The 23,445-nt window shown below is 40.6% G+C and overlaps 3 protein-coding genes across 3 annotated transcripts; 2 read left to right on the top strand and 1 right to left on the bottom strand.

Moving 5' to 3' along the window:
* The first annotated feature begins 622 nt into the window (after positions 1-622).
* On the top strand, positions 623-2,602 carry LOC110885103. Its single transcript, XM_022132806.2, has 2 exons — positions 623-812; positions 988-2,602. The coding sequence occupies exon 2, from the start codon at positions 1,125-1,127 to the stop codon at positions 2,310-2,312; it is 1,188 nt and encodes a 395-aa protein (XP_021988498.1). The 5' UTR covers positions 623-812; positions 988-1,124; the 3' UTR covers positions 2,313-2,602.
* A 10,071-nt stretch (positions 2,603-12,673) lies between these two features.
* On the top strand, positions 12,674-14,153 carry LOC110885102. The gene has a single exon (XM_022132805.2). It carries the CDS (start codon positions 12,754-12,756, stop codon positions 13,996-13,998), a length of 1,245 nt encoding a protein of 414 aa, XP_021988497.1. The 5' UTR covers positions 12,674-12,753; the 3' UTR covers positions 13,999-14,153.
* A 2,270-nt stretch (positions 14,154-16,423) lies between these two features.
* LOC110881697 lies at positions 16,424-17,250 on the bottom strand. Its single transcript, XM_022129881.1, has 2 exons — positions 16,992-17,250; positions 16,424-16,812 (listed from the first exon to the last, which is right to left on the bottom strand). The coding sequence occupies exons 1-2, from the start codon at positions 17,248-17,250 to the stop codon at positions 16,424-16,426; spliced, it is 648 nt and encodes a 215-aa protein (XP_021985573.1).
* Positions 17,251-23,445: the final 6,195 nt, after the last annotated feature.

The raw sequence follows: 23,445 nt of genomic DNA, 5'->3' as shown, positions 1-23,445 counted from the left end.
CGAAACGTACGGGTCGAAACGGTTCGCGTCGAAACGGTTCGCATCGAAACGGTTCGGCTCGAAACGGTTTGGGTCGAAACAGTACGGGTCGAAACGGTTCGCGTCGAAACGGCTCAGCTCGAAACGGTTCGGGTCGAAACGGTACGGATCGAAACGGTTCGTGTCGAAACGGTTCAGCTCGAAACGGTTCGGGTTCGAAACGGTTCGCGCCGAAACGGATTTTTTGTATTTTTTTAGAATTTTTTAGAATTTTTATGATTTTTTTAGAATTTTTATTATTTTTTAGAATTTTTTTGATTTTTTGGAATTTTTTTGATTTTTTGGAATTGGATCAAAATGGCAATTGAAAACATTTAAAATGAAAATCCCTAAAATACCCCTGGTTAAAGATGGAGTTTTTGGATGGAGTTAGTGTATGTGATCAAAATGGCAACAAAAGGGAAAAGTCAGGGAAACAGAGCAAAAAAAAAAAACTATTTGAATTAAAATGTTAAATTTGGACAAAACTGAGAGACTAAAATGGCAATTTACTCTTATTTATTGTAAGAAAACAGTAATCCATATTTATTGTAAGAAAACACTAATACATATTTATATGAATGTTTTTCTATATAATTTTATTAATCTGACAATGAGTTGAATTGTTATGTTGGGTTTCCATGTTTGAAACGTTTACAGGTTTTGTATTCCATTTAAGCAAAAAACATTCATTCCCCCTTCTTCCATACTCTCTCTCAGAAAACTCAAATAAAAACTCTGCAAATTAGGGTTTCAAATTCATTCTCCATTTCACAAAACTTCATCCTCTTCAGGTACTCTCTATCCATCCATCTTTCAATGCACCTCTTTCAATCTCAGTTTCACCATATTCCCCCACTTTACGCTTCTAATTTCATACAAATTTTCTATTAGCTGTTGTAAATTACATGTTCGCTGTTACCGATTGTATGTTTTCAGATCTTAGGCTTTTGTTTGTTTGAATTGCAGGTTGAATGGACTCGTGAACTGTTGTTAACTTGTTATAGCAAACTTATTGAACATTTGAGTTTGATTTTGAGTTGTGTTATTGCCTAGGGTTTTTTCGTATAATCGAAAAAAAGTGTTGTTAATAATATTGTGTTGATATGCCGTCGACTAGTGGCTATACTATGCCGTTTGGGACGTTTCGTCGGTCGATTATGGGGATTGGGAATGATCATAGTCATAACCAGATTCATTCGATGGATGTTAGTGGCGACTCGAGTTCCGATTTCCATTGTGAGCTTGGGTCGTTTGAGCACCAAGTGTTCAGGCAGTTTCGGACACTTTCTGCTGCTTCGGCTGATGAACTTCTGTCGCTGGATTGGGTTTCGAAGTTGTTGGATGCGTTTACTGCTTGTCAGGAAGATTTCAAGGGTATTTTGTTGAAACACGAGTCGAATCTTGGAAAACCGCCGTTAGATAGGTTTGTGACGGAGTTTTTCGATAGGAGTATTCGGGCGCTTGATATTTGTAATGCTGTGCGTGACGGGATTGAAAGGATTCGGCTTTGGAATAGACATTTGGAGATAGTTCTGAGTGCTTTCGATTCGAAGTCGAGGAATGTTATGGTGGAAGGGCAGTTTAGGAGGGCAAGGAAGGCTTTGACTGATTTGGCTATCATCATGCTTGATGATAATAAAGAATCAACATCTTTGTTTTCGCACAGAAACCGATCGTTTGGGCGCCCGAATAAAGGGAAAGATGGTCAACATAAGGCAGGACATTCGCGGTCTCTTTCTTGGAGTGTACCGAACTCGTGGTCAGCTAGCAAACAGCTTCAATTGATTGCTAACGGGTTAATCCCGCCTAAATCGCATGAAATCTCCGCCACTAATGGCTTGGCTAATGTTGTTTACACAATGGGGTTTGTCCTTATGTTTGTTTTATGGGCTCTGGTGGCTGCAATCCCGTGTCAAGATCGAAACCTTCAAGTTCATTTCTCTGTACCAAGACAGTTCTCATGGGGTACCCCGTTGAATCTGCTTCATATTCGGATTATGGATGAATCTAAAAAACGCGAACGCAAGAACAGTGTTGGGTTGTTGAAGGAGATTTACCAAATGGAAAAGTCTGTTAATCTGGTAACGGATTTGGTTGACTCAGTTAACCAGTTTCCATTGACCGAAGAACAAAAGGCGGAAGTACAAACGTGCGTTCAAGACGTGTCTCAAGTTTGTAACGCGTTTAAGAACGGACTCGACCCGTTGGAGCGCCAATTGAGAGAAGCGTTTCGCAAAATCATGTCGTGTAGGACCGAGGGACTTGAACATCTGGCCAGAGCACAATCTTGAAGATCAAATGTCGAAAGAAACATAACCCTCCACCACCCGCCGCCACCACATGTTCTATTATTTTGTTATTTTGTTGATTTTGATAATTTTTTTTTCATGTTGTTATATATTCACCATCTGGTTATTACATACACTTGGTCCTGAAATCTTGAATCAGGATCATGAATAAGTGTCATGTAACATGTCATGTTTTGTTTGGAAGATTGTGATGGATGTGAAATGCTAACTATAGACATATGGGCATGCTCAATTTAATAGAATAATATAATAATGCATGTATTGTATGATGATGATTTGTGAGGAGTATGATGGATATGGATTCAGTGCAAATAATAGACATATGGGTGTGATCAAATAAATGTAATACATGTATTATCATGTGTGAGTGTGTGTGTGCATTAGGTGAAGGTCACATACACAGCCAGCTTTCAAGTAGTGGTTGATTTTATATGCAATGAATTAAATGAATGGAACAGTTTGACATGATTTCTGGTTAGACATAAATGGTTGGGGTCAAGCCCATTTTTATGTCACCAATTGATAATTATTTGTTGGGTCCCCTCCTTGATGCCACCACCCACCTACCCCACCAGTGTAGACCATGCACCAGGCTGGGTTGGCCCTCAGACCTTAACCCAATCCACAAAATAGGAAGGAACCCAGCCCAGCCCAGTTGATCCATACTCTTGCCCATTTCAGTCCAGTACCTGAGGTCCTGAACCAATTGTTCAATTTGAATCTTTTAACCTTTTAACAAAGATGTGCACAAAAAAGTGTTAATCGGTTAGTAATCGTAACCAGTTTGTAACTGGTACACTAGTAACCTTTTTAGGTTAGAAAAAAAATGGGTAGGTTACCTAGGGACCGGTTTGGGATTTAAGAACAAGAATAGTTAGTAACCGGTTTTTTCAGTTAACTGGTTATTATGTTTTTTAGCCCATGTATATACACATACACATACGTACATATAAATAAATAAAAAATGAAGTTTATTGAGCTTATATTATATACTTTGGTAACATTTGGCTTTATTTTTTGAAGTTTACCTTCTTTTTAAACCTATTATAGGTTAAAATGGTTTTTTTAGGGTTAATGGATTTAAACACCCCCAACTATTGCCATTTCGCCGCTGGCACTCTCAACTTTGACTTTGGCTCACACCACTCCCAACTTGACACATTGTTTGTCATGGCACCCCCTCGTTAAATAATCACTAACCTGGTTAGTAAAATTAGCTACGTGTCAATTTAAGCTGATGTGGCATGTATGGCGTGTCAATTATACTGATTCATCATCTTTAAAACCCCCAATCCCTAACAACAGAACTTCATATGAAAAACCCTAGAAATCAGTTAACAAAATTAGACGCACCTTGGAGCAAATCCATCATCAACATACGATCCGGCCGATTTCCCTGAAGAACAAGCCCTAATCTTGAATCAAAATGAGCTCCTCTTCTACGTCTTCATCCACAGTATTCAGAAACCCTAAATTGTTTAAGGTTGATTTGGAGGGTAACGTGTACTGCCATCACGACATTGTAGCAGTTATTCGAGTTGTTGGACGGAAAAGTGTGCGACAAGGTCAACAATTTTATGGCTGCTCTCATTGGCCGGTAAGTTCCACCTTAATTCCAAGTTTTTTGCTTGAATTGAATTGATTGATTAACTGCAGTGTTGTTGCCTTTTGTGGAGATCACACTACAAGTTCTTCTTATGGAAAGAAGATGTGGACAAAATGTTCAACCAACATGCATCCGACTGCAGGTTCAGTTATGAAGACCTGAAATATGAAAACATGGACTTATAGAATAAGCTCTTAGTAGACGAGAATAAGTGGTTGAAAGCAAAGATATCTGGTAGAGAGTCGAAATGGAACAAGCAATATGTGTTAACCTTGTTTATTACCATTACCATAGTGTTGTATATGTTTAGGTAGTATGAACTGTGTTCTTGTTGTAATTCTACACTTTTGATGAAATTTAATGCAAAATCCTAGTCCTTGATTGTATATATCTGCACATGTGTTGATATTACCAGATTAGTCAACATATCCAAACTGTATTTTGACCAACAAATGTCAAAAGTCAAGATATAACAAGAAACATGCCTCTAATGGTCTGCACATTTAGCTGCACATGTAATGATGATTACTGCATATGTAAAGAGATGAACAAAACTGCACATATAGCTGCACATCTGTAATGACCAAAATTGTGTTGTTTGACCAACCAATGGTCAAAAATGCAATTGTCCAAAACTGCAATGCATAATGACCAAAACTGCAATGAGCAATGACCAAAAGTGGAATGTCTTATGACCAAAAATGTGTAGTTTGACCAATCAATGGTCAAAACTGCAAGGTCCAAACTGTAGTGCATAATGACCATAACTTCAATGAATAATGACCAAAATGAGTAATGACCAAAAGTTCAGTGTGTAATGAGCAAACAAACACATATAGTCTCTAATGACCAAAACTGTGTAGTTTGACCAATCAATGGTCAAAACTCCAATTGTCCAAACTGTAATGCATAATGACCATAACTTCAATGAGTAATGACCAAAAGTGCACTGTGTGATGACCAAAACTACACATACAGTCTCTAGTGACCAAAAATGTGTAGTTTGACCAATCGATGGTAAAAAATGAGTAATGACAAAACTGCAATGCATCTTGACCATAACTTCAATGAATAATGAGCTGCATAGTATAATGACCAAAAGTGCACATACAAGTGTGAATGACCCAAACTGTGTAGTTTGATCAATCAGTGGTCGAAGTTGCAATTCTCCAACACTGTAATGCATAATGACCATAACCAAGACTTATAACATTACATAAACATTACATAACCAACAGTAAATTACTTGAGTTATCCTAAACAGTTATAACATCACCAAAAGTTATCCAACAGCCTAACAGCACAAAAAGGTCATACAGACCACAAAAAAGTCAAACTAGTCTAGTTATCACAAAAAAAGTCAAACTATAACTTTTTAACTGCAGCCTTCTCTGTTCCCTTTCCCTTTGTTATTTCTTTTGACAGTTGACTTTTTAGTTGACTTCTGGCTTGAAATTTTGCTTCCCTCCTAGGTAGATTGCTGAGTTGGTCCTTGTGAAGCTACTGGAGTAGATTGCTGAGTTGGCTTCTGGCTTGACTTTTTGCATCCCTTTTATCTCATTGTAGTAGACCCTACAATATAAAAACAAAAGGAGTTAAAGCCTACAATATACACACAAACACCTGGCACTAAAACAAGTCATTCACCTGTAGTCTTATTTCCCTGTTCAGTACACTTTCTCTTGTTGTGACCTCTAGCCCCGCAATTACCACAAGTCATTATCACCCCATGCTTGGTAAGTTTCCCTGGTCTCTTTGGATCCTCATGAGGATCCCTCTTTCTATTCTTCTTAGGCCTCCCAGGTTGAGATCTTATTGGTGATGGATCCATAGGGTGGTGAATCTTGGGCCAATACCTTTCACTAGGTCTTGGAGGGATTGAGAATTCATAAGCCTTCATGTATGTGTCTTTGTGGTAACACACATCAACATACTCTTCTGCATTTTTATGTAAAAACCCAGCTACTGCACAAACATCTTTACATGGAACAGTTTCTTTGTACTTCTTACCTCTTATATCATCATCCTCACTCTCAATAGGAGTAGCAATGTCACCATCAGATTCCTCGTAACTACTGTATCCCTCTACATGTCCACACCCTGCATCATTAGACTCACTCAACTTACCTTCTTTTTCATAAGGTTTAGTACACTGTTCAACTAACTTCTTTTTAGCTTCAAGTGCATCCTTATTAGCTCGTTTAATGGCATCTTGTGACTGTCTCCATTCAGCATCTTCTCTGTCTGAATCTGAGAAGGCTACTTCATCATGAACCTCATCATCATTACCCTCCTAAAAAAAAAACCTTCCTCTTCATCTGAACTTGACTCTTCTGTCCCATTTAAGTCAACTTTATAGTCACTGTCTTCACTGTCATCTCCATCTGCACCCTCTTGTACACTATGCTCCTTATCAAAACTAATCCCTTCTTCCTATACACCCTTTTGTACACTAGCCAGCTTATACAAACCAATCCCTTCTTCCTCTAGAACCTCTTCTACACTAGGCTGCTTATGCAAACCAGCTGTTTCTTTCAATACACCCTCTTGAACAATAGACTCCTCATCCAAATCAAATGCCCATGTAGCCTCTTGTACACTAGGCTGATTATTCAAACCAACTGGTTCTTCAGCAACAACCTCCTTTCTTGAGGCAGTAGATCCAGATCTAGGGACTTCAAGTACAGGAGTGGTAACACTTTTGTTAGATGCCATACTCACTCTCCTGACATGGACTACTTTCTTTTTGGACTGGGTTATAAGTTTTTTGGGCCGTCCTCTTCGTTTAATGGGTTGGGAACTGGATTGGGCTTGTGGTTTAATGGGTTGTGAATTGGATTGGGCTTGTGGTTTACTGGGCTAGGACATGAAATGGGCTTCCTGTTCATGGGTAATAGGACAGGCTTGAATAAATACTTCCATGAATGGTTCAGACCATGTTCGAGCCTTTAATGCAATCTCCATAACATCATTATCATTCCCAAAAAGCTTGAATTCACCATTATGAGCATTTAATCCATACATGTAAAAATCCTTAGTTTTATAACACCCAATATCCATTGCATACTCTAACAACATAAAGTATGCAATGTGATCAACATCCATACGTAGCAACTTAGATTGACCTCCCATATGTTGAGGTTGATCAAAACCAAAATCCAGTGTTCCACTATACCATAGCATCACATTGATAACCTCCATCAGTGCAATAAGTGAACACTATCAAAATGCAGTCTACCCTGAGAGAAAACGTACCTCTGTATTGGTTGCAAACATCGATTAGGGTTTGATCGCCATTGATGAAGATGAGCGTCTGATAGCTTGGTTTGAGTGAAGTGTTAGGATATTTAGGGATTATAAAGATGATCGAATCAGGGGCAATGATCCACATCAGATCATGTATGACACGCCATACATGTCACATCAGCTTAAATTGACACGTAGGCTAATTTTACTAACCAGGTTATTGATTATTTAACAAGGGGGTGCCATGACAAACAATGTGTCAAGTTGGGAGTGGTGTGAGACAAAGTCAAAGTTGAGAGTGCCAGCGGCCAAATGGCAATAGCTTGGGGTGTTTAAATCCATTAACCATTTTTTTTAACCTAATTGGTTAACAAGTTATAAGTTTTCACCACAAAAAAACCGGTTATTTTTATTTATAATTACCTAATTTAAAAAAAAAAGAAAAGAAAAGAAAACACAGGTTTGGTATTTTTTTTTTAAACTGATTTTTGCACCTCTACTTTAACAACTTGGAGATAAATAGTATTTCACATTTTTACCCAGCCACCCTTTTCCATAACACAAATATGATCATTATTAATCTTTTGACGGGTAAAAGTTTGAAGTGATTAACTGATTACATTGATATGATAATAGTTAATGTTGTCTGTTAGTACTTAGCTGTGTTGTCTGTTAGTATATATAAAATTATTGAACCTACACTTAGTTCAATGATTTAATTGAGTTAAGAGTGAAAGAGTAAAATGAAAAAAAATAGAGTAAAATGCACGGATGGTCTCTGTGGTTTTGTAAAGTAACACCTATAGTCTTCAACTTTTGGAAATTACACCAGTGCTCCCTGTGGTTTATTAGTTTGTTACTCGGATAGTCCCTGGAGTGGATGGGGGTTAATTTTATCCGTTAAATCCATCTGAAATTACTTATTTACCCCTTGCTTTAATTAAAATATAAAATAATCACACATATATATAAACACTCTATCTAAAACACACACAAACACTCTGACTCTCTCTATCTCTATCTCTTTCTCACGCTTAGGAAAAGCCCCACCACCACCACCTACCGTCACTAGCACCACCATTGCCACCACCCTCACACCACCATCCAACCTGAACCCACTTCCACCTCCACCATAGCTACCCACCTCCACCTTGAACCCACCGCCTCCAACCTGAACCCACCACCGCCGCACCCCCAAATAAACCTTCATTTTTCCGATCACCACCACACACCGCACATCGATTGGCAACCTGTAACACCTCCGATCATGTAAAGATTCCCAGGGTTCAATTGTTTATTTGTTTTGGTTGAAGCTTCAGTGGCTGATGTAAAGATTTTGACTTTTTGAAGTCATATTTGTGTTTTGCAAATTGTAGGTCTAGTTTACAATAAAACTTTATAGTTGTGTGTGTGAGGTATAAACACTGGTATGTTAATAATTTTGAAAGGGTGATAAGCAAAAGGCTAATTATGAGCATGTTCCAGCGAGAGAGAATGAGAAAGGGGAAACATACAGACAAAGAGATGAGAGAGAAAGGTATAGGAGAAATAGAGAAGAATGAGAGAGAAAGGTGGGCTGGGTTTGTTGGTTGGAGTTCAATTTGGTACTTTTGTCTGGCGATTGTTTGGGGTTCGATTTGTTTAGGATATTTGTTGCAGGTTTGGAGTTCGATTTGTTGGTTACATGTTTTGATTTCAGATTTGCTGGTTAATGGCGGGGTGGAGTTGTGATGATGGTTGTTGTTGTCCGACAAGAGAGAACAGAGAGAGGGTGGTGGCAGGTGGTGGTGTGGGGTTGGTCGTGGTGGTGTGGGGTAGGTGGTGGCTGGTGGTGTTGTGAGGGGTGGGTGGTGGCAGGTGGTGGTGCTGGTGGCGGCAGGTGGTGATGGGGGTTTGCCAGGGAGAGAAAGAGAGAGCCATGGTGGAAAAAATCTGGTGTATATATATATATATATATATGTGTGTGTGTGTATGTGAATTATTTTTTATATTTTAATAAAAGCAAGGGTAATTTTGTAATTTCACATGGACTTAACGGAGAAAAGTAACCCCATCCACTCCAGGGACTATCCGAGTAACAAACTATCAAACCACAGGGAGCACGGGTGTAATTTCCAAAAGTTGGGGACTAAGGGTGAAATTTTACTAAACCACAGGGACTATCCGTGCATTTTACTCAAAAAAATATAACAAACTATTAAAGTAAAATGACTATTTTTAAAGAATTTAAACAAAATTATTAAATTGACCAAATGAAATGAGCACAACAAATGTTTACTCTTTCTGAAAATCCCAAACCCACCATTTATCCAATAAAAGCTTTTTGGAAAATAAATTACTATAAATTTCAGATATAAGGCTGGACGGTATGGAGGTTCGTCCTCCGCCGTTCCACCATCCAGCTCGCCTCCCCTTCGTCGCGTCGTGAATGTCTTCTTCTTGCCGATGGAGACGGTCCATGTGAGGACAAAACTACCTCATAAACATATATATACATACAATATATAATATATATTTAGGATCATCCCCCATTTCCATACCTTCATCCTCTTTGCCTCATCCTCATGCCCATCCTACGTGGCGCTTACGTGGCGGTAGGGCTGTAAACGAGCCCAGTCGAGCCGAGCTAGACCCAGCTCGAGCTCGGCTCGAACTCGGTTCGAGCTTGAATTTCAAATCGAGCTGAGATTTGAGGCTCGAGCTTGACTCGATTAGAATTCGAGCTAGCTCGGCTCGGCTCGGCTTGGCTCGATCTAGCTCGAATTAACAAAGAACCGCAAAATTTATTAATTAAAAAGCCATTAAAAATGAATTTCTTCATAGACTAAGGGCCATAATTGTCATTTAAATTAACCACATGGCTAAATATGCAAGTATAAATAGTTAATTCACTTTGCACATTGTCTTTACCTTCTTTTATAGGGGAGATACTCCCTTAGTTTTTGTTTTCTAAGCGATGTGGGACAAAAAAATGAAGGATGTAAACCTTATCGAGCCAGCTCACGAGCTCACGAGCTGAGCCAAGCCAAGCTCGAGCTCGGCTCGTTTACAACCGAGCCAATTTTGAGCCGAGCATTTTTCGAGCTTTTTCTGAGCGAGTTTCGAGCGAGCTGCGAGTCACGAGTTTTTTGAACACATCTACGTGGCGGACCATCCTAAGGGAGGACCATCACCATACCTTAGGCCATGGGGTATGGGGCTTGGGTTGGGGTAAAACGTCCAAGCCACCACCCCGGGTGGGCTTGGGTTGGGGCGTGGCCCTTGGGGCTTGGCTTTCAAGCCGGGCGTGGGGCGGTATGGCCATGCTAGGTGGCTGCCTCCCATTGGCTCATCCGCCACGTCACAGCGGGGTTTCAAATTTTGAATTTAAAATTCAAACGGTCGGGGGAAAAGCAAACCGCCACCCGGTCACCCAACAACCCCTATATATTGTAACCCCCAACCCACTGGTCCCCCCATCCCACGAACCCAACCCCACCGGCTACCCACCACTGGTCCCCCCATCCCACGAACCCAACCCCACCGGCTAACCCGCTATGGCATCCTGGATCCATGAAGAAGAAATGACTCTCGTGACAAGCGTCGTTGACGCTATGAAGGGACGGCCACCGGGCCAAACAAAATATTGGGTGGAAGCATTCGCAGCCTACCGACATAACGTCGGTAACGACCGCCACAACCTCAACGCGTGCCAACATAAATGGCGCGAGCTACGGCCCAAGCTCGAGCGTTTCAAGGCTTACTACGAAGCCGTTCCGAACGGCGAGTTGAGCCACGAGGACCGGGTGGCGGTGGCGAACATAGAGTTTCGAGGCAAGGAGCGAAACGCGTTCGACAAGATCGACCTTTTTGAAATTTATTTAACGCTCTAGGTTTGTTATTTTGTAATTTTTAGAAATTATAGGAATATGTAATTTTAAATTGAGTAAATTACAAGCTTTGTCCTTTATGTTTACATCAAATTACAAGCGTTGTCCTTTTAGCCAAAAGTTTACAAGCGGTATCCTTAACCTTTCAAAATTTTGCACGTTTTGTCCTTTATGCCAAACTTGGTTAGAAATCTCAGTTAAAAACTGTCATGTGCAATACACATGAGGGTAAAATGGTAATTTCCCTCTCCACTTTTCAATATGCCTTCTCCTGCTTCCCCCAAACAACCCACCAAACAGATGATGACCCACCAAATCGGAATCTTGAGTTTTATCACCATCTTGCCATCACTGGAAGACGATCCGATCATCATGTTCCGATCGTCTTCATCATCCCACTCATCTGTAATCATCTTCTCCATCAATCGGTTAACATATTGTTCGATTAATAAAGAACAAATAGTGAACAAACCCTAAAGAAGATGCAGGTGAGTTGAGGGAAATTGACCATTGCGTTCGTCTCCGATCTCAGACCTGTTCCGTCCGTCTCCAACCTCAGACCTGTTCCGTCCGAACCAGATGATAACCCATCAAGCGTTTGTTCGGGGTGTGAACCCCGATTCGGGAGCTGAAAACCGGGAGGCATATTGGGCGGCGGCAGATCCCTGCACCTTCAATTAAAGCCAACAATTTTTAAGACATAAAATCATATTTTTTGACATATTGTTGCAGGTTACCACGAGAAGTAAAATGGTGGGCATGAGTTTCAAGATTTCGAGGATAAAAAATATGGAATAGAACAACAGTGGATGAAATGAATTCAAAAGCTAATTATTATTATACAGCAGGAGAAGGCATATTGATATTTTGAGAAGGAAATTACCATTTTACCCTCATGTGCATTGCATATGACAGTTTTTAACTGAGATTTCTAACCAAGTTTGGCCTAAAGGACAAAATGTGCAAGATTTTGAAAGATTAAGGACACCGCCTGTAAACTTTTGGCCAAAAGGACAACGCCTGAAATTTGACGTAAACATAAAGGACAAAACTTGTAATTTACTCTTTTAAATTTTAATGAAGTTGTAGGTTTTTTTATAAATGTTGTGTGATTTTTTATAATTTTTTGTAATTTTTTTTAATATTCTGCCACCGGTGCACCCAACCCAAGCCCAACCCACGCCCTGCCATACCCCGCGGACACGTAACCAGGCGGTGGAGGGCTCCCATTCCACGTGTCAACAAATGCCCCAACCCAAGCCTAATCCAAGCCCCACCATACCCTATGGTCTTAGGTGACACGAGGTGGGAACGTTATGATCCGTGATACATTTCTATCACTCATGGAACACCGCCGCCGGCACTTTCATAACGAGTGATAGAGTATCACTCGTTATATATATAACGCATTGAAAAACTTTGGTGTTGAATGTGTATCTTGTACATTGTGCATTAATACTTGTACATTAGAATCCCATAACTAGTGATACCACCCCACCTTACATTTCTATCACTAGTGATAGAATATTGGGTGCTGACATGGCATGATTTGATTGGATAGTGGAAGTGATAGAAACTATCACTAGTGAACCACCCCTTATAGCCTAATAAACCGATGATATATACTTACACCTGAAACAACCACATAACATTCCCGCCAAAACCATTTCAAACCCTAACAGAATCCTTCATCCATACAACAATGGCGTCCACTTTCATCCCCTCAATCTTCCTCCTCCTCATCACCGCCATCAACACAGTTGCTGTAACCGCCGTACCGGAACATGAATACTCTTCGCTACTTTCCGCTCTCCGAAACAGAGGCTATCACGTCTTCGCCAACGCCATAACCACCACAGATCTCTACTACGACATCATCAGCGGCGGTAACTTCACCTTCTTCGCACCGATCGATTCCGTTCTCTTCACTCTCGACATGAGCATGTCCGCTGCCGATTACACCTCAACTATGCGTTTACACGTCGTTCCTCACCGCCTCTCGTTTTCAGATCTCCGGAACCTTCCGTACGGTTTGAATTCTTTCTCTACGCTTTTACCTGATCATCAGATTCATGTAGTGAATCCTATGCCGTTGCCGTTACCGATTATTGTTGAAGGAGTTTATATTGCTGTTCCTGATCTGTATACTGATGTGCATGTTGTTGTTCACGGTTTGGAAAGTATTATTGAATTTAGATCTAAGAATGATACGGTTAATTCTACTTCGATTGGTGAAAATCTTGCACCGGATCTCGCTCCGACGGATGTTCACCGCGAATCGTACCCGCCGTCTCCTGAGGTTGCAGTTCCGGTGAATGCTTTGGCGCCGAAATCTTCTGTTGTCACCGGAATTGACACCGTTGCATCTCCGGTGCCGGTGCCACAGAAGTCTTATGTGCCTTTTCTCAGTGTACCTCAGCCGGAGACTAGATCAGAATCTATTATTCAATCGATTCAGTCGCCGGAACCTAAATCTGAATCTATTATTCAATCAAATCAGTCGCCGGAGCCAAAATCGGAATCTGTTATTCAATCGAATCAGTCTCCGGCGACGAAATCTGAATCTATTGTTCAATCGATTCAGTCACCGAAGCCTAAGTCGGAATCTGTTATCCAGTCACAACTGTCACCGGAGGAAAAATCGGAATCTATTGTTCAAACGCATCAGTCGCCGAAGAGTTATTTCGAATCTATAACTCAACCGATTGAAGAACACGCATCGATAGCTTCGAGATCTAGGTTTATTCCTCAGGCAATACATCACGTTTCACTGGCTAAGAAATCGATAGCTGCGGTTGAGGAGTTTACTCCGGTGGATGAAACGATCATTGACTGTCCTGTAACAGATGATGAACGTGAACCGTTGAGCATTGCTAACATACGCCGTCGTGATAAATACATGCGTGAGCTCTACAACCCTACCGAAATGACTTGTGCACATGAGTAGATGGTAAGATGTTAACTGGCTTTGAGTTAGAATATAACACTGATTTTACTGCAAAATAATGTTTGATAGTAGTTACTCGTGTTGTTACAGTTGATTTTAATCTTGAATCAGTGTTAAAGTTGACTATTATCGGGTATCAAAAGGTTTTTTTTTTTTTGAAAGGTGTGCATTACTCTCGCGAACGTCGGAAGGTCTAGCATACGTCGTTTTAACCGGGTTCGCGCTAGAGATCCTCCTTGCACAATAGATCACCAATTTAAAACCTCTCAATGAGAAAACCCTATCACCCACACTCGAATGTGAGACCTGAAGGGGAAAACTCACCCGAACCCACCATAGGTGGAACTTAAATACCCGTAGCCACCACTATTAGTCCATTTATATGTGTTAGGGTTTTGATCTTGAAAACTTAAAATTTGATCTCACTTGATCGATTTAGAACGATCTGTGGGATTCGACGATGAAGATTGGTGAAAACCGATATAGACATTGTTGGTAATGATTTAAAATCAACGATGGGTTTCAATTGGGGATGGGTATTAGTTCACGGACTACGCGGGAAATTGGTAGAGCAAACGCTAGTTTATGGCTCCTATACAATTTTCAGGCTTTATGTTAAGCCCTCTTTTTGAAAACGCTATGAGGTGTGGTTCACCAGACACTTCAAAATAGATTACACATTTTGTTATTTATAAGAGTAAAATGTACGGATAGTCCCTGTGGTTTGGTGAATTTCACATTTAGTCTTCAACTTTTTAAAATTACACTTTTAGTCAATGTGGTTTGACAAGTTGTTACTCGGATAGTCCCCAAAGCGGATGGAGGTTAGTTTTTATAGTTAAGTGGGTGTGAAATGACAAGGACTATTCGAGTAACAACTTGTCAAACCACAGGGACTATCCGAGTAACCTTTATTCGCTTTAGGGACTATCCGAGTAACAACTTGTCAAACCACAGAGACTAGAAATGTAATTCTGAAAAGTTGGGGACTAAAGATGAAATTTCATCAAACCACAAAGACTATCCGTGCATTTTACTCAATTTATAAATAAATACAAGTTTCTTTACAAAAAGGGTTTGTAAATGTGTACTTAAAGCTAACCACATACCTGTTCGTTACATAATGTACAAGTGATATAACAAGCGATGACAAAATAAAGGTTTGGTACATGAAATCAATGTTTTTAAATCATACTGGATTGAGCTCTGAAATTGTTTAACTGATTGAACCGAGTTACTAGTTAACCCTATAATTTTATAAAATACAAATTTATCTCTATTAGGATTTACGTAACCAGTGACAGAGCTTGACTAAAAGTTTCGGAGAGGGGGGGGGGGGCGGAAAGTCATGAGACCTAATTTATATATTGTATAAATATTTAGGCAAAATAATTGGGGGGCGATCCTTTATAATTTTAAAATTTTCAGACGAAAAATCAGAAATTTTACACTTCTAACCAAAATATTCGGAGGGCCGGGTGCACCCCCTGGTTTCCACTAAGCTTTGTCTCTGTATGTAACTGAACATAATTGTTTTATTGTAAAATATTAAGCATTTTAAGAGCATTTTTATTATTTATAAATAATATTGCATTGTACGAGGTAGGGAACAATTGATGAAATATTGGAATGAAAAATCCTAGGTTAATTACCGAAAATATAGAAGATCAATATTGCCTTAATATCATATTTTATTGAAATTAAAAAAATAAATCTTAAGATAATGCAAACCGGTTCAATGGTTTGAATCGATTAAACCAAATTTTACCGTTGATACATAAGAGATACCGTATTCGGGTTTTACCAATCATTATCATACTGGACTTATGTACTGGTATAATTGGCCAATTTATACCGATATTTAAAACATTGCATGAAACCACACATCACACGAACTTAATGAAACATTAAGTGAATTCTACAATAAAGGTTATGTACCTCAAAAACAATAATATGATTAAAATCTTGAAATTCGGGTTACCACTATGGTGGAAGAGGTGCTTATCAAATAGGGAGTGGTAAACTCTTGGGGAGCACCCTTTCATTATAATGGTAACTCGAGTGGAAAAGTTAAATTAATATAAAAATAAGACACGCGTTAAAGAAAAATAAATAAAATGATATTAAAATATATAAAGGCATTTTAAAGCTAAAACTAATTTAACTATTCGTCATTGGAATTCGTCAAAAGGTAGGGTAAATCCTGTTCTCCAAGATGCTCCACATGATCATATTTTAGTCTATAATGCATATCTTCGTCAATGAGCTCGTTATAAACAGTATCATTGAAAACGGACTCGACTGGAGGATCCCGAATATGTACCGGTGCAATCGCGTTTCCCTCGTCTTTTAGAATCATGTTATGCATAATAATGCACGCATATGCGACATTCCTAATCTTTTTTACACTAATAGCACGCATTGGTCAATTAAGTACACTCCATTTTGCCTTTAAAACACCAAAAGCCCGCTCCACGTCTTTTCTTACCACCTCGTGTTGCCTCTTGAACTTCTTTTCTTTCAAAATGTGAAGATACACAAATGATTTCACAAACACGGACCAAGTAGGGTAGATTCCATCGGTAAGATAGTATCCACGCTTGTACAAGTGGTTGTTCACGTAAAATGGGCATTTTGGTGCAGTTCCATTTCGTTGAGTAAGAAATAAAGGAGTTTGTTGAAGCACGTTGATGTCGTTTTGTGAACCTGGTGGTCCACAAAAAGCATGCCAAATCCACAAATCTTGAGAGACCATCACTTCGAGCATAATTGTCGGGTACCTGTGATCCTCCCTCATATATTGGCCCCGCAACTCTGTTGGACACATTCTCCAAACAAAATGTGTACAATCAAGACTACCCAACATCCCAGGAAGGTGATGTTTCTCCTCTTGAGCTTGGTACAAAATCGCAACGTCGTGGCTTGTTTGTCTACGTAAGAAGTCGAAAGTGTATAAATTACATAACTTTTCCAAAAATATTCTAGACACTTACGGGAAGTCCTTTCGGCCATATTTAAATACTCGTCATTCTCGTCTGGGGGGTTACCGATTGCAAGTTGTTTAATCGCTAATGTTACTTTTTGCAACGGTGTAAAACTCTTCTTCATTCTCTCATCCATGCCCTCTTGAAACCACGGGTTATTCTCTTGCACATCACTCACAATTTTTAAAAACAACCTTTTCAACATACGAAACCTATGACGAAAAACTTCTTCCTTGAATTTGTGCTCCTCGACAAAATAATCTGCCATAAGGGTTTCGTGACCTTTCTCTCGATCTCGACGGACAACTTTCTTTTTTCTATAAGTAGGGCTATAAATGAACCGAACGTTCAGCTAACAGTTCGTGAACCGTTCGGCAGGATGTTCGTTTATGTTCGTCCATTTAATAAACGAACGAACATGAACAAGAAATTTCGTTCTATCATTTAAATGAACGAACATAAACAGATGTCTCATTCGTTCAGTTGTATTCGTGAACGTTCTGTAAGGTGTTCGTGAACATTCGTTCGTTTATATTCGTATGTCTGTGTTTTAATTAAAGATTTTTGTACTTTTGTATAATTTATCTATACTTTTTATATTATTAAACTTTAATTTTTTTATTACCCTAACAATTAAACTAGGAAACTCTATTTCCCTTGTTTATGTACCATTTCCCTTTCGTTTCTCATTATTTACATCGACGAATACGATCGACCTTCGTTCCACAATAAGGGATTCAAGTTCTAGTGCTACTCTCTGGGCCATCCCTTGTTTATGTACCATTTCCCTTTCGTTTCTCATTAGGAAAGATGCTTGAGCTCCAGGAACCTCCAAGAGGTGAGTTGTGAAGTTGCAAGTGAATGAGCAATTTGAAGAACACAACTAAAGACCCTTATATAGGTTTCTTAGATCATCAAGATCATTACAAACAAGTCTATGAATGTTATGGGATCATTCCAAGTGTCCCTAGACCCTTTAAAACCATCAAACAAGCTCCAAGTATTGAAAACCAGGCATCTAAGTCGGTTAAACCGTCTAGAACAGGCAGCTGTGCACATTTTCTGCATCTGCAGGTCTCACGCAGCCCGTGTAAGGACCTTTAATGGTCTTACGCGGCCGGTATGGATGTCTGATCCGGTTACAAAGTTTTAAATATTGCACATTTGGTCCCTGGTCCTTCCAAACTTGATTTTAAGCTCATTTCTTGCACTTTAAACCTCCAAACTTGACTTTTAAGGACCCCAAGTCATAAACCAACTTTGTTTGGTCCCCGGTTATTCATACGTTCACAGAAAAGTCTTAAATTTCAACGTTGTCGCTATTAACCCCCCGTATACGAATATTGTCACAACTTTCTCATACTTAATCGAAACCTTGTGAAATTTTTATCACACATTCTAGTGAGTATAATTTATCATTACAAAGCTTCGGGTTTGCTAAAAGGTCACTCAGACGTATGCTTTAAACATGTTGACACATTTAGCCCCTGTAGTTTGTAATTCCTCACTTTCTTTCACAATTAGCTTCGTATGATCCATGATTTATTCGTTTTAAGGGTATAAACATCATGTAGGGTTATTGAAAGACACATTTATTCATTGTTGACATTTTGAATCCTTTTACACACATAGATTCCCTGTTTGTCAACTTTAGTCCTTCATACGTAATCTTTCACACGTTCAAAGCTTATGACACGTGTCAATACTGTCACACCCCCAAAATCCACCCGCGGATGACACCCGCTTTGAGGGCGCGACTGACCAGGATCCAGCCACCAATTATACTAAGCATTGGTTAATATTAAAGGAATACTTACTAACCATAAGATTAGCAAATATCAAGTTCAGATTTTCAGGTTTCAAGTTTAAAACAGTAACAAGTAGCGGAAGCATAATTAAATAGTTTTAAACAGTGTTCATAAGGTAAGCATGATAAATGCCCAACACACGGGCAGACGACCACTACACATCCCAAGCAGCTGCTCCAGTCACTGGCCACCTGCAAAGCATGCAGTAAGGGGTCAACAATAATGCTGAGTGAGTTCACTAGTTGTCCAGTTTTAATTACCAAAAACTTGTTTCACCAGTTAATTTATCCGTTTATACATGCCATGGGGAGCTACCCCAAAAGTTAGCGACTAAACTGTTTTTCCAATACCGAACACTAGGTAACCGTTTGCGTTTCCGCAGGATGCCCCGTTGTCAATGTTCTATCATCATTGACGGATGCCTGAGTACATTAGTTCACGACCGATCCCATACCATGGCACGGTGTGAGGCTGGTAAGACCTAAATAGCGCTATCAACTAATAACCCGTTCGCCTGGCACCGGCGACTAATCGGTATTATGTAGTAGGGACTTGAGTGATAGAGTTGCGTTTAGTGCCGTTGGTTGCATTCCGTATAAACAGTAATTAACTAAAAAGGGTTCCCAATACTAGGGAAGATAAAGTAAGTTTGTTCCCAATAACTAGGGAAGGAATGTAGACGGTATCCCCTTTACAAGGGGATAGGGTTGTTTCAGTCTCGTGTCCCAAACCACCGGGACGCATGCTTTTAAGTTGTGAACTCACCTTGGGTTGCTCGGTAAGACACGTTACTTGGTTAAGCTCGTTGGTCACCACGTCCTAGCATGGTTACCAAGTATGGGTCAAGTCGGGTACAAGTAAACACGTATAGCATGCACGTATACAAACAGTTAACAGGCAGGACTACAAACAGTAACTCATATACATACAGTAGCAGATCAGAATGAAGTCCAGTCAATAGGAGGCCCAACAGTTGAAGCCCAGAACGATAAGACAAACAGTCAAGGCCCAATAACATAAAACAGCCCAGTCGAAACTAAGGTGGTTGCGACTCGCAACCGAGGTTGCGACTCGTAACTGCGGTCTCGGTCCGTCACGTTTTGGTTACGACTCGTAACCGGAGATTGCGACTTAGCAGGTGTGGTTGCGACTCGCAACCAGGTTTGATGGTGCTGATTGCGACTCGCAACTGGGAGGTTTCGACTGGTCATGCGTGGTTTCGAGTAGCAACCAAAGGTTGCGACTCGCAACCGTGATAACGTGCATGGCAAACTTCTAGAACCTGCAGTGTACTATCCAATGAAATTGCATTTTCATGTAAATGTTGTACTATGCCACTAAACATGTTTCTTGGTCGGTTTTGTGCACATTTTAGATCAAAATCAGCAGATTCAAAACTTTTTAGTAACATTCAAGCTGTTCATCATATATTCATCAGCCATAATCAAATTTCATTCATAAACAACCCAAAAATCCTGTTTAAAACTCCTACTTCTTTTTCGGACAAAATCATAAACAAGGTTAAACCCAAACATGCATTTTAACAGCCACAATCATGAACATTAACTAACAATCAAGCACAAATCTTTTAACATCATCGGATAGCAAATCCCATCAACTTAAACAATATAATACTTCCTATCATGGTCCGAAACATTTAACCAAAACCATAACAAATCGGATATCATACATTTCATGATTATTCACCCTAAATCATCTAAGCCAGCTTTTTAATCATCAACCATCATGCGAAAAGATCATTTAACCAATCATTTATATCATATATCATCATCACACATTCTAACACAAGGCAAAAATCATGGTAAACACATAAGACACACTAACCGGATGATGATGTGGTTGGTCCGAGAGCTAGGATTCGAGAGTTTCTTGATGTTGGTTGGCCCGAGAGCTTGGTTCCGAGTAGGAAGAAGGTGATGGTGGATGTTGGCGTTAGTAAGGGTTTTAGGGTTTAGTGAAGAAGATGAGAGGAGAGTGTGAGAAGAGAGTGTGTAAAATGATTAAGGGAGGTGGGGTTGGGTTTATATAATGTACCGAGTTGGGCTAGTGGGGATTCCGGGTTGGGTTTTTCGGCTACAAGGCCTTAACCGGCCCAATTGCCATTGTTCACTCGAGACCATTCCGGGTCTCGAGTCGGGTCGAGGTTTCGGTTCACATATATATAACACTTATATATATATATACATACACATAAGTAAATCGGCATATAACACATAATAACAAATAGTTTTTCATACATTTTTACTGTTAGTCAATTACGTACACGTTTGTTACATCGAAAGGTTATCCGGAAAGATCCGAGGTGTCACATTATCCCCAAGTTTTAGGAACTTTCGTCCCGAAAGTTAAGGCAGCCACTGTCAAGCTAGTGTAAGTGAAAGCGTTTCAACGGGGTGTCACATCATCCCCCCGTTAGTTTGGAATTTCGTCCCGAAATTCGTTCGTAGCTTCAGTGCTGGGGTTTTCGTTTGGGAACAACTGGGGATACTTGTGCTTCATCTGGTCTTCCCGCTCCCAGGTATACTCTGGGCCACGTCGCGAGTTCCAACGAACTCGTACGAGAGGTATCTGGCTACGTTTGAGGATTTTGATCTCTCGATCAGTGATCTCAATCGGTTCCTCAGTAAAGTGTAGCTGTTCGTCAATCGTCAGTTCCTTAAAAGGAATCATAAGTGTTTCATCCGACAAACACTTCTTCAGGTTGGATACGTGAAAAACGTTATGTACCGCACTCAGTTCTTCGGGCAGGTTCAATCTATAAGCAACCTTACCGATCTTCTCGGTAATTTCGAATGGCCCGATATATCGCGGATTAAGCTTGCCCCGTTTGCCAAAGCGAACCACACCCTTCCAGGGTGAGACTTTAAGTAGAACCCGGTCACCGACCTGGAATTCCAATGGTTTCCTACGCTTATCAGCGTAGCTCTTCTGACGGTCACGAGCTGCCGCCATGCGTTGTCTGATCTGGGCAATCCTTTCCGTTGTATCTACCACCATCTCTGGGCCCGTGATTTGACTATCACCGATTTCCGCCCAGCAGAGAGGTGACCGGCATTTACGACCGTACAATGCCTCAAAAGGTGCTGCCTGAATACTAGTGTGGTAGCTGTTGTTGTAAGAGAACTCTACTAGCGGTAGATGCTTCTCCCAGTTCTTGCCAAAATCGATCACACACGCTCTAAGCATGTCTTCGAGAGTTTGGATGGTGCGTTCAGACTGTCCATCCGTTTGTGGGTGATAAGCAGTGCTCATATCCAAACGTGAGCCAAAGCATTTGTGCATAGCTTGCCACAATTCCGAAGTAAATCGAGCATCTCGGTCGGAAATAATCGAGGTTGGCACTCCGTGCCTCGAAACTACTTCCTTTAAGTAAATCTCCGCCAAGGTAGAAAACTTGTCTGTTTCCTTAATAGCCAGAAAGTGCGCGGACTTGGTCAATCGATCTATGATTACCCAAATAGTATCATTCCCGCGTTGAGACCTAGGTAACCCTGTAACAAAATCCATGGAAATTTGCTCCCATTTCCATTTCGGGATTTCTGGTTGTTGGAGTAGACCTGCTGGCTTCTGGTATTCTGTCTTGACTCTCGCGCAAGTCAAGCATTTGCTGACGTATGTTGCTATGTGGGCCTTCATACCAGGCCACCAGTATGTAGTCCTCAAATCATGGTACATCTTGTCCGAACCAGGATGTACTGAGTAGCGGGACTTGTGGGCTTCGTCCATCACGAGTTCTCGTAAATCTCCGTAGAGTGGAACCCAAATGCGCCCGGTTACATAGTAAGCACCATCTTCTTTCTGTTCCAATTGTTGTCTCGACCCTCGCAGAGATTCAGCCCTGATGTTTTCCGGCTTCAATGCTTCAACTTGAGCATTTCGGATCTGAGTAGGGAGGTTAGACTGGATGGTAAGTTGCAGTGCCCGCACGTGCTTTGGTATAGTGTCCTTTCGGCTGAGGGCGTCTGCCACGACATTGGCCTTGCCCGGATGGTATTTGATGGCGCATTCGTAGTCATTCAAGAGTTCGACCCATCGACGTTGTCTCATGTTCAACTCCTTTTGCCTAAAGATATGCTCGAGACTCCTGTGATCGGTGTAAATAGTGCACTTGGTACCGTACAGGTAATGTCTCCATATCTTAAGAGCAAAGATCACTGCTCCCAGTTCCAAGTCATGCGTCGTGTAGTTCTTTTCATGCGTCTTGAGTTGTCGTGAGGCGTAGGCAATAACTTTCTCGCGTTGCATTAACACGCAACCGAGCCCATGAATAGATGCATCGCAGTAAACTACGAAGTCGTCAGTGCCTTCAGGCAACGAGAGAATAGGAGCGCTACAGAGGTTATCCTTAAGCCTCTGAAAAGCAAATTCCTGTGCTGCATTCCACTTGTAGGCGACGCCTTTCTGAGTAAGAGTCGTGAGGGGTTGTGCGATCTTCGAGAATCCCTGAATGAATCTGCGGTAGTAGCCTGCCAAGCCCAAGAATTGACGAACTTCAGTGGGGGTCTTAGGTGTAGGCCAGTTCTTTATCGATTCGATCTTAGCGGGGTCGACGTGAATTCCGTTCTTATTAACTACATGGCCGAGGAAATGGACTTCTCGAAGCCAGAAGTCACATTTAGAGAATTTGGCGTACA

Source organism: Helianthus annuus, chromosome 10 (assembly GCF_002127325.2).
Source record: "Helianthus annuus cultivar XRQ/B chromosome 10, HanXRQr2.0-SUNRISE, whole genome shotgun sequence".
Taxonomy (NCBI): Eukaryota; Viridiplantae; Streptophyta; class Magnoliopsida; order Asterales; family Asteraceae; genus Helianthus; species Helianthus annuus.
This window is presented reverse-complemented; position numbering and strand designations above follow the sequence as displayed.